The sequence below is a fragment of the Pseudophryne corroboree genome, chromosome 1 (genome assembly GCF_028390025.1).
Source record: "Pseudophryne corroboree isolate aPseCor3 chromosome 1, aPseCor3.hap2, whole genome shotgun sequence".
NCBI lineage: Eukaryota > Metazoa > Chordata > Amphibia > Anura > Myobatrachidae > Pseudophryne > Pseudophryne corroboree.
The window spans coordinates 953,786,690-953,798,803 of NC_086444.1; the positions used below are offsets into that span (position 1 = coordinate 953,786,690).

General features: G+C 48.9%; 1 protein-coding gene across 2 annotated transcripts in view; it reads right to left on the reverse strand.

Annotated features, from left to right (window-relative positions):
- The window catches only part of KLHL2 (kelch like family member 2), a 312,617-nt gene that overhangs the window by 244,881 nt on the left and 55,622 nt on the right, over positions 1-12,114 (reverse strand). The window contains exon 3 of one of the 2 annotated variants that reach the window (XM_063920431.1): positions 6,184-6,290. The exons of the other annotated variant lie outside the window; for it this stretch is intronic. Within the exon in view, the coding sequence (XP_063776501.1) occupies positions 6,184-6,290 (107 nt within the window). The remainder of the gene's footprint in view (positions 1-6,183; positions 6,291-12,114) is intronic. 2 annotated transcript variants of the gene reach the window in all.

The following is a 12,114-nucleotide window of genomic DNA, read 5'->3' on the forward strand; positions in this document are numbered from 1 at the left end:
ATGAGGATAATACCAAAGCTCCCAAACGGGCGGGAGAGTGCGGATGACTCTGCAGCACCGAATGAGAGAACTCAAGGTCCTCCTCAGCCAGGGTATCAAATTTGTAGAATTTAGCAAACGTGTTTGCCCCTGACCAAGTAGCAGCTCGGCAAAGTTGTAAAGCCGAGACCCCTCGGGCAGCCGCCCAAGATGAGCCCACCTTCCTTGTGGAATGGGCTTTTACTGACTTAGGATGCGGCAGTCCAGCCGCAGAATGCGCCAGCTGAATTATGCTACAAATCCAGCGAGCAATAGTCTGCTTAGAAGCAGGAGCACCCAGTTTGTTGGGTGCATACAGGATAAATAGCGCGTCAGTTTTCCTGACTCTAGCCGTCCTGGAAACATAAATTTTCAAGGCCCTGACTACGTCCAGTAACTTGGAATCCTCCAAGTCCCTAGTAGCCGCAGGCACCACAATAGGCTGGTTCAAGTGAAAAGCTGATACCACCTTAGGGAGAAACTGGGGACGAGTCCTCAATTCCGCCCTATCCATATGGAAAATCAGATAAGGGCCTTTACATGACAAAGCTGCCAATTCTGACACACGCCTGGCTGAAGCCAAGGCCAATAACATGACCACTTTCCACGTGAGATATTTTAGATCCACGGTTTTAAGTGGCTCAAACCAATGTGATTTTAAGAAACTCAACACCACGTTGAGATCCCAAGGTGCCACTGGAGGCACAAACGGGGGCTGAATATGCAGCACTCCTTTCACAAACGTCTGAACTTCAGGTAGTGAAGCTAGTTCTTTCTGGAAGAAAATCAACAGAGCCGAGATCTGTACCTTAATGGAGCCTAATTTCAGGCCCATAGTCACTCCTGCTTGTAGGAAATGCAGAAATCGACCTAGTTGAAATTCCTCTGTTGGGGCCTTTTTGGCCTCACACCAAGCAACATATTTCCGCCATATGCGGTGATAATGCTTTGCAGTTACATCTTTCCTGGCCTTAATCAGCGTAGGAATGACTTCCTCCGGAATGCCCTTTTCCTTCAGGATCCGGCGTTCAACCGCCATGCCGTCAAACGCAGCCGCGGTAAGTCTTGGAACAGACAGGGCCCCTGCTGCAGCAGGTCCTGTCTGAGCGGCAGAGGCCATGGGTCCTCTGAGATCATCTCTTGAAGTTCCGGGTACCACGCTCGTCTTGGCCAATCCGGAACCACGAGTATTGTTCTTACTCCTCGTTTTCTTATTATTCTCAGTACCCTTGGTATGAGAGGCAGAGGAGGGAACACATAAACTGACTGGTACACCCACGGTGTCACTAGAGCGTCCACAGCTATCGCCTGAGGGTCCCTTGACCTGGCGCAATATCTCTCTAGTTTTTTGTTTAGGCGGGACGCCATCATGTCCACCTGTGGCCGTTCCCATCGATTTACAATCAGCGTGAAGACTTCTGGATGAAGTCCCCACTCTCCCGGGTGGAGGTCGTGCCTGCTGAGAAAGTCTGCTTCCCAGTTGTCCACTCCCGGAATGAACACTGCTGACAGTGCTAGTACGTGATTTTCCGCCCATCGGAGAATCCTTGTGGCTTCTGCCATTGCCATCCTGCTTCTTGTGCCGCCCTGTAGATTTACATGGGCGACTGCCGTGATGTTGTCTGACTGGATCAGTACCGGCTGGTGTAGAAGCAGGGATTTTGCCTGACTTAGGGCATTGTAAATGGCCCTTAGTTCCAGAATATTTATGTGTAGGGAAGTCTCCTGACTCGACCATAGTCCTTGGAAGTTTCTTCCCTGTGTGACTGCCCCCCAGCCTCGAAGGCTGGCATCCGTGGTCACCAGGACCCAGTCCTGTATGCCGAATCTGCGGCCCTCTAGAAGATGAGCACTCTGCAGCCACCACAGCAGAGACACCCTGGTTCTTGGAGACAGGGTTATTAGGCGATGCATCTGAAGATGCGATCCGGACCATTGGTCCAACAGGTCCCACTGAAAGATTCTGGCATGGAACCTGCCGAAAGGAATTGCTTCGTAAGAAGCCACCATCTTTCCCAGGACCCGCGTGCAGTGATGCACCGATACCTGTTTTGGTTTCAGGAGGTCTCTGACTAGAGATGACAGCTCCTTGGCTTTCTCCTCCGGGAGAAACACTTTTTTCTGGACTGTATCCAGAATCATACCCAGGAACAGTAGACGTGTCGTCGGAACCAGCTGTGATTTTGGAATATTCAGAATCCAACCGTGCTGGTGTAGCACCTCCTGAGATAGTGCTACTCCCACCAACAACTGCTCCTTGGACTTCGCCTTTATTAGGAGATCGTCCAAGTACGGGATAATTAAAACTCCCTTTCTTCGAAGGAGTATCATCATTTCCGCCATTACCTTGGTAAACACCCTCGGTGCCGTGGAGAGTCCAAACGGCAGCGTCTGGAATTGGTAATGGCAATCCTGTACCACAAATCTGAGGTACTCCTGGTGAGGATGGTAAATGGGGACATGCAGGTAAGCATCCTTGATGTCCAGGGATACCATGTAATCCCCCTCGTCCAGGCTTGCAATAACCGCCCTGAGCGATTCCATCTTGAACTTGAATTTTTTTATGTATGTGTTCAAGGATTTCAAATTTAAAATGGGTCTCACCGAACCGTCCGGTTTCGGTACCACAAACAGTGTGGAATAGTAACCCCGTCCTTGTTGAAGTAGGGGCACCTTGATTATCACCTGCTGGGAATACAGCTTGTGAATTGCCGCTAGCACAGCCTCCCTGTCTGAAGGAGTAATCGGCAAGGCAGATTTTAGGAACCGGTGGGGTGGAGACGCCTCGAATTCCAGTTTGTACCCTTGAGATACTATTTGCAGGATCCAGGGATCCACCTGTGAGCGAGCCCACTGATCGCTGAAATTTTTGAGGCGGCCCCCCACCGTACCTGGCTCCGCCTGTGGAGCCCCACCGTCATGCGGCGGACTTGGAAGAAGCGGGGGAGGACTTTTGCTCCTGGGAACCTGCTGTTTGTTGCAGCCTTTTTCCCCTACCTCTGCCTCTGGACAGAAAGGACCCGCCTTTTCCACGCCTGTTTTTCTGAGTCCGAAAGGACTGTACCTGATAAAACGGCGCCTTTTTAGGCTGTGAGGGAACATGGGGTAAAAATGCTGACTTCCCAGCAGTTGCTGTGGAAACTAGGTCCGAGAGACCATCCCCAAATAACTCCTCACCCTTATAAGGCAAAACTTCCATGTGCCTTTTTGAATCTGCATCCCCTGTCCACTGGCGAGTCCATAAGCCTCTCCTAGCAGAAATGGACAATGCACTTATTTTAGATGCCAGCCGGCAGATCTCCCTCTGTGCATCTCTCATGTATAAGACTGAGTCTTTTATATGCTCTATGGTTAGCAGAATAGTGTCCCTGTCTAGGGTGTCAATATTTTCTGACAGGGAATCTGACCACGCAGCGGCAGCACTGCACATCCATGCTGACGCAATAGCTGGTCTAAGTATAATGCCTGAGTGTGTATATACAGACTTCAGGATCGCCTCCTGCTTTCTATCAGCAGGTTCCTTGAGGGCGGCCGTATCCGGAGACGGTAGTGCCACCTTTTTAGACAAACGTGTGAGCGCTTTATCCACCCTAGGGGGTGTCTCCCAACGTGACCTATCCTCTGGTGGGAAAGGGAACGCCATTAGTAACTTCTTAGAGATTACCAATCTTTTATGAGGGAAAGCCCACGCTTCTTCACACACTTCATTTAATTCTTCTGATGGGGGAAAAACTACGGGTAGTTTTTTCTCCCCAAACATAATACCCTTTTTAGTGGTACCTGGGTTTATATCAGAAATTTGTAACACCTCTTTCATTGCTTCAATCATGCAACGAATGGCCTTAGTGGACATTAGACTAGACTCATCGTCGTCGACACTGGTGTCAGTATCCGTGTCGACATCCGCGTCTGCCATCTGAGGTAGCGGGCGTTTTAGAGCCCCCGATGGCCTTTGAGACGCCTGGACAGGCACGAGCTGAGAAGCCGGCTGTCCTGCATTTGGCATGTCGTCAAATTTTTTGTGTAAGGAGTCGACACGTGCACGCAATTCCTTCCATAAGTCCATCCACTCAGGTGTCTGCCCCGCAGGGGGTGACATCCCTTCTATAGGCATCTGCTCCGCCTCCACATCATTATCCTCATCAAACATGTCTACACAGCCGTACCGACACACCGCACACACACAGGGAATGCTCTAACAGAGGACAGGACCCACAAAAGCCCTTTGGGGAGACAGAGTGAGAGTATGCCAGCACACACCAGAGCGCTATATAATGCAGGGACTAACTGAATTATGTCCCCTATAGCTGCTGTTATATATACTGCGCCTAAATTTAGTGCCCCCACTCTCTTTTTTACCCTTTTCTGTAGTGTAGACTGCAGGGGAGAGCCAGGGAGCTTCCTTCCAGCGGAGCTGTGAGGGAGAAATGGCGCCAGTGTGCTGAAGGAGATAGCTCCCCCCCTTTTTCGCGGACTTTTCTCCCGCTTTTTTATGGATTCTGGCAGGGGTAATTATCACATATATAGCCTCTGGGGCTATATATTGTGGTATTTTTGCCAGCCAAGGTGTTTTTATTGCTGCTCAGGGCGCCCCCCCCTAGCGCCCTGCACCCTCAGTGACCGGAGTGTGAAGTGTGTATGAGGAGCAATGGCGCACAGCTGCAGTGCTGTGCGCTACCTTGGTGAAGACTGATGTCTTCTGCCGCCGATTTTCCGGACCTCTTCTTGCTTCTGGCTCTGTAAGGGGGACGGCGGCGCGGCTCCGGGACCGAACACCAAGGCCAGTTCCATGCGGTCGATCCCTCTGGAGCTAATGGTGTCCAGTAGCCTAAGAAGCCCAAGCTAGCTGCAAGCAGGTAGGTTCGCTTCTTCTCCCCTTAGTCCCTCGCTGCAGTGAGCCTGTTGCCAGCAGGTCTCACTGTAAAATAAAAAACCTAATTATATACTTTCTTTTTAGAAGCTCAGGAGAGCCCCTAGTGTGCATCCAACCTCGGCCGGGCACAAAATCTAACTGAGGCTTGGAGGAAGGTCATAGTGGGAGGAGCCAGTGCACACCAGGTTGCCTAAAAGCTTTCTTTAGTTGTGCCCAGTCTCCTGCGGAGCCGCTATTCCCCATGGTCCTTTCGGAGTTCCCAGCATCCACTAGGACGTCAGAGAAATATTAAAACCAAATCATTAATATGTATCACTTGTAATGCCAAAGCAAACTGCAATGCTTGTTTTTAATTCATTACAAATGAATGAGGTTGTGGCAGTGGCGGACTATAATAAGGTGTCGAAACAGTCAACTACCTGAAACTCAAATCAATAGCAGGGTATACGGTTACAATATGGTTCCCATTAGTTTAGATGGGTGTAGCTGTTTTATGCGGCTAAACCCAGTCTATTAGGGTGCATTGGAACAACAATTGCATATCACCACATCTACAGTGACAGATGATCTGGCGGGACAATGCACGCTAAAACAATTGAATAGCCCCCCTGAGTCTTCCCCTCTGATTAATCAGAACAGAAAAGAAAACTTCTATCCATGAAGAGCTGTAACATAAATAAAACATGAAGTGCTCAAAAAAGGTAGATACAGATTAGCAATATTTACTTCCCCTCCACCCTCAATAAACTTTAATGTTAAAATGTGAAGCATTGTAAACATGGAACATTATTTCTATGATTGTGAGAACATAACATGGAATACAAAATGCTGCTACAGTATGTTTGTCTTGCAACTACTCTTCAAACAACCACCAGAAAAAGGCGAGGACACGAAACATAAAACTGCCTACATGATACACACAAACTGCTGAGTAATAAAAATTAGAGTTGTCCAGATTTTTCCTACATTTTCCTGTCACAGCCAACAGCAAGTCTAGAAAAAAGCAAACACAGCCACCACACCCTGGTTTGTTCAGCACAGGAAGCCAATTTCATCCGTCATATAAAGAGGAAAACATCTTGAGGAAAAGCTAGCCCATATATAAAAGTTGGCCTTTCTTCTGGAAATACAATTTACCATGAGTTTCTCAACTACTGTATCATGACTTTATTTTAATAAAAAGAAAGTAATATGAATAACATTCACAAATTATGATTAAGCATCCCACAGCTGTAGAGTCCTGCACCAGCAGTGTGATATATAGAAGATATAGGAACCCAGAGTGTGTGTACCTGTAAACATGGCATGGAAGTAGGGACTGCATGCTGCCAGCACAACCTTGTGAGCTGCTATCTCCACATCTTCTGCCACTATCGTTACATCACACAGCAAATTCTGACTGCAAGGAATAAAAAACACAAAAAAAGCATTAAAAATTAACATTTCTATGTTTTAGTGATACCCAGTATTTTTTAATCACCAACAAGTTACAAACAGCAAATGTACAAACAAACTGATACAAAAGGGTGTGCTAAAACCATTTTTATGTACAAATGAATTTATTCCAGTGTAGAATAAGGCTGTAATATAACAAAATGTGGAAAAAGTGAAGCGCTGTGAATACTTTCCGGATGCAGTCTATATGTAACAGCCTGCAAGATGCCAGATCTAGCAATATTTCGGCAAGTCTGCACATATTATTAAAACGATGATGATTTTAAAAAGCAGTATCTACTTGGTTTTGCCTTGTAAATGATTAACGCTCTAAAAAAAAAATAAGATTTTACTCACCGGTAAATCTATTTCTCGTAGTCCGTAGTGGATGCTGGGAACTCCGTAAGGACCATGGGGAATAGACGGCTCCGCAGGAGACTGGGCACATCTAAAGAAAGATTTAGGACTACCTGGTGTGCACTGGCTCCTCCCCCTATGACCCTCCTCCAAGCCTCAGTTAGGACACTGTGCCCGGAAGAGCTGACACAATAAGGAAGGATTTTGAATCCCGGGTAAGACTCATACCAGCCACACCAATCACACCGTATAACTCGTGATAGGAACCCCGGTTAACAGTATGATAACAAATGGAGCCTCTGAACAGATGGCTTGCCATAACAACCCGATATTTGTAACAATAACTTTGTACAAGTATTGCAGACAATCCGCACTTGGGATGGGCGCCCAGCATCCACTACGGACTACGAGAAATAGATTTACCGGTGAGTAAAATCTTATTTTCTCTGACGTCCTAGTGGATGCTGGGAACTCCGTAAGGACCATGGGGATTATACCAAAGCTCCCAAACGGGCGGGAGAGTGCGGATGACTCTGCAGCACCAAATGAGAGAACTCAAGGTCCTCCACAGCCAGGGTATCAATTTTTTAGAATTTTGCAAACGTGTTTGCCCCTGACCAAATAGCAGCTCGGCCAAGTTGTAAAGCCGAGACCCCTCGGGCAGCCGCCCAAGATGAGCCCACCTTACTTGTGGAATGGGCTTTTACAGATTTAGGCTGCGGTAGTCCACCGCAGAATGCGCAAGCTGAATAGTGCTACAAATCCAGCGCGTTTAGTCTGCTTAGAAGCAGGAGCACCCAGCTTGTTGGGTGCATCCAGGATAAACAGCGAGTCAGTTTTCCTGACTCCAGCCGTCCTGGAAATATAAATTTTCAGGGCCCTGACTACGTCCAGTAACTTGGAATCCTCCAAGTCCCTAGTAGCCGCAGGCACCACAACAGGTTGGTTCAAGTGAAAGACTGATACCACCTTCGGGAGAAAGTGAGGACGAGTCCTCAACTCTGCCCTATCCATATGGAAAGTCAGGTAAGGGCTTTTTCATGACAAAGCCGCCAATTCTGACACATGCCTGGCCGAAGCCAGAGCCAACACATGACCACTTTTCATGTGAGATATTTCAAATCCACGGTTTTAAGTGGCTCAAAACAATGTGATTCCAGGAACTCCGAAACCACATTGGGATCCCAAGGTGCCACTGGGGCACAAAAAGGGGCTGAATATGCAGCACTCCCTTACAACGTCTGAACTTCAGGCTGACATCCTTCCTGGCTTTGATCAGGATAAGAATGACTTCCTCCGGAATGCCTTTTTCACTCAGGATCCGGCGTTCAACCGCCATGCCGTCAACGCAGCCACGGTAAGTCTTTTAACAGACAGGGCCCCTGCTGCCGCAGATCCTGTCTGAGTGGCAGAGGCCATGGGTCCTCTGAGATCATCTCTTGAAGTTCCTGGTACCAAGCCCTTCTTGGCCAATCCGGAACAATGAGTATAGTTCTTACTCCTCTTTTTCTTATTATCCTCAGAACCTTGGGTATGAGAGGGAGAGGAGGGAACACATAAACCGACTGGTACACCCGTGGTGTCACTAGAGCGTCCACAGCGATCGCCTGAGGTTCTCTTGACCTGGCGCAATATCTTTTTATTGAGGCGGGACGCCATCATGTCCACCTGTGGTCTTTTCCAACGGTTTACCAGCATTTGGAAGACTTCTGGATGAAGTCCCTATTCTCCCGGGTGGAGTCTGCTGCGGAAGGCTGCTTCCCAGTTGTCCACTCCCGGAATGAACACTGCTGCCAGTGCTACCACATGATTTTCCGCCCAACGGGGAATCCTTGTGGCTTCTGCCATTGCCCTCCTGCTTCTTGTGCCGCCCTGCCTGTTTACATGGGCGAGCACCGTGATGTTGTCTGATTGGATCAGTACGGCTGGTTTTGAAGCAGGGGCCTTGTTTGGGTTAGGGCCTTGTAAATGGCTCTTAGCTCCAGAAAATTTATGTGAAGTGAAATCTCCTGTTTTGACCACAGTCCTTGGAATTTCACTCCCTGTGTGACTGCACCCCAGCCCCGAAGGCTGGCATCCGTGGTCACCAGGACCCAGTCCTGTATTCCGAATCTGTGGCTCTCTTGTAGATGAGCCCTCTGCAGCCACCACCGCAGCGACACCCTGGTTCTTGCCGACCGGGTTATCCGCTGCTTTATCTGGAGATGGGACCCGGACCATTTGTCCAACAGGTCCCACTGGAAATTCCTTGCGTGGAACTTTCCTAATGGAATTGCTTCGTACGAAGCTACCATTTTTCCCAGGACTCGTGTGCATTGATGTACCGACACCTGTCCCGGTCTTAGGAGGTTTCTGACTAGAGATGACAACTCCTCTGCTTTTTCCATTGGAAGAAACACTTTTTTCTGGTCTGTTTCCAGAATCATTCCCAGGAACAGAAGACGTGTCGTCGGGACCAGCTGTGACTTTGGAATTGAGAATCCAGCCCTGCTGTTGCAGCACTTCCCGAGAAAGTGCTACCCCCTTACCAACTGTTCCTTGGAGCTCGCCTTTATCAGGAGATCGTCCAAGTACGGGATAATTAAACTCCCTTCTTGCGAAGGAGTATCATAATTTCGGTCATTACCCTGGTAAAGACCCTCGGTGCCGTGGATAATCCAAACGGCAGCGTCTGGAACTGATAGTGACCGTCCTGTACCACAACCTTGAGGTACTCCTGGTGAGGAGGGCAAATGGGGACATGCAGGTAAGTATCCTTGATGTCCAGAGAGACCCTGTAATCCCCCTCGTCCAGGTTCGCAATAATCGCCCTGAGCCATTCCATCTTGAACTTGAATCTTTTGTTATATGTGTTCAAGGATTTTAAATTTAAGATGGGTCTCACCGAACCGTCCGGTTTCGGTACCACAAACATTGTGGAAAAGTAACCCTTTTCCTGTTGAAGGAGGGGTACCTTGATAATCACTTGCTGTGAATACAGTTTTTTGGATAGCCACCAACACTGCCTCCCTGGCAGAGGGAGTTGCCGGTAAGGCAGATTTTAGGAAACGGCGGGGGGGAGACGTCTCGAATTTCAGCCTGTACCCCTGAGACACTGTTTGAAGAACCCAGGGATCCACCTGTGAGAGAGCCCACTGTGCGCTGAATTTCACCGCCTGAGCAGCCCCAGCATCATGCTGTGGACTTACCGGACGCAGGGGAGGACTTCTGCTCTTGGGAACTAGCTGTGTGCTGCAGCTTTTTCCCTCTACCTTTTCCTCTTGGCAGAAAAGATGAGCCTCTAGCCCTCTACTTTTCTGGGGTCGAAGGGACTGTACCTGATAATACAGTGCTTACTTTTGCTGTGGGGTAGCTTGTGGCAAAAGTTTTGATTTCCCAGCCGTAGCTGTGGAAACGAGGTCTGAAAGACCATCCCCAAACAGTTCCACCCCCTTCTAGGGCAAACTTCCATGTGCCGTTTTGAATCGGCATCGCCCGACCATTGCAGAGTCCATAACCCCAGTCTGGCGGCAATGGTTTTACATATCGCTTATTAGTTATGCCAGTCGGCAAATATCCCTCTGTGCATCACGCATGTATAAGACAGCGTCTTTTATATGCTCTATTTTCAGCAAAATATTGTCCCTATCCATGGTTTCAATATTATCCGACAGGGAATCTGACCACGCAGCTGCCGCACTGCACATCCATGCCGAGGCAATAGCAGGTCTCAATATAATGCCCGTGTGTGTGTATATAGCTTTAAGGGTAGTTTTCTGCTTTCTATCAGCAGGTACTTCAGGGCGGCCGTATCCGGAGACGGTAGTGCCACCTTTTTTAATAAGCGTGTAACCGCTTTTTCTACCCTAGGGGGTATTTCCCAACGTGACCTATCCTCTGGCGGAAAAGGGTACGCTGCTTAGAAATTATCAATTTCTTATCGGGGGAAGTCCACGCTTCCTCACACACCTCATATCAATTTCTCAGATGCAGGAAAACTACTGGTAGTTTTCTGTCACCAAACATAATACCCTTTTTTGTGGTACCTGGGGTATTATCAGAAATGTGTAATACATTTTTCATTGCCTCAATCATGTAACGGGTGGCCCTATTGGAAGGTACACTAGTCTCATCGTCGTCGACACTGGAGTCGGTATCCGTGTCAACATCTGTGTCTGCCATCTGAGGTAGCGGGCGTTTTAGAGCCCCTGATGACATTTGAGATGCTTGGACAGGCACAAGCTGAGCAGCCGGCTGTCCTATGTCGTCAAACCTTTTATGTAAGGAGTTGACACTGTCACGTAATTCCTTCCATAAGTCCATCCACACCGGTGTCGACCCCGCAAGGGGGTGACATCCCATTTACAGTCATTTGCTCCGCCTCCACATCATTATCCTCATCATACATGTCGACACAGCAGTACCGACACACAGCACACACACAGGGAATGCTCAGACAGAGGACAGGACCCCACAAAGCCCTTTGGGGAGACAGAGTGAGAGTATGCCAGCACACACCAGAGCGCTATATATCACAGGGATATCACTATACAGAGTGTTTTTCCCTTATAGCTGCATAATATATTTATACTGCGCCTAATTTGTGCCCCCCCTCTCTTTTTAACCCTTTTCTGTAGTGCAGGACTGCAGGGGAGAGCCAGGGAGCGATCCCTCCAGCGGGGCTGTGAGGGAAAATGGCGCCAGTGTGCTGAGGGAGATGGCTCCGCCCCTTTTTCAGCTGGCTTTCTCCCGCTATTGTAAAAGTTCTGGCAGGGGTTAATAAACACCTATATAGCCCCTGGGGCTATATATGGTGTCAGTTCGCCAGCCAAGGTGTTAATATTTCTGCTCAGGGCGCCCCCCCCAGCGCCCTGCACCCATCAGTGACCGCAGTGTGTGGTGTGCATGAGGAGCAATGGCGCACAGCTGCAGTGCTGTGCGCTACCTTGGAGAAGACAGAAGTCTTCAGCCGCCGATTTTCCGGACCACCTTCTTGCTTCTGACTCTGTAAGGGGGACGGCGGCGCGGCTCCGAGAACGGACGACGAGGTCGGGTCCTGTGTTCGATCCCTCTGGAGCTAATGGTGTCCAGTAGCCTAAGAAGCCCAAGCTACCACCACTTAGGTAGGTTCGCTTCTTCTCCCCTTAGTCCCTCGGTGCAGTGAGCCTGTTGCCAGCAGGTCTCACTGAAAATAAAAAACCTAACATATACTTTCTTCCTAGGAGCTCAGGAGAGCCCCTAGTGTGCATCCAGCTCAGCCGGGCACAGAAATCTAACTGAGGCTTGGAGGAGGGTCATAGGGGGAGGAGCCAGTGCACACCAGATAGTCCTAAATCTTTCTTTAGATGTGCCCAGTCTCCTGCGGAGCCGTCTATTCCCCATGGTCCTTACGGAGTTCCCAGCATCCACTAGGACGTCAGAGAAAATAAGAATTTACTTACCGATAATTCTAT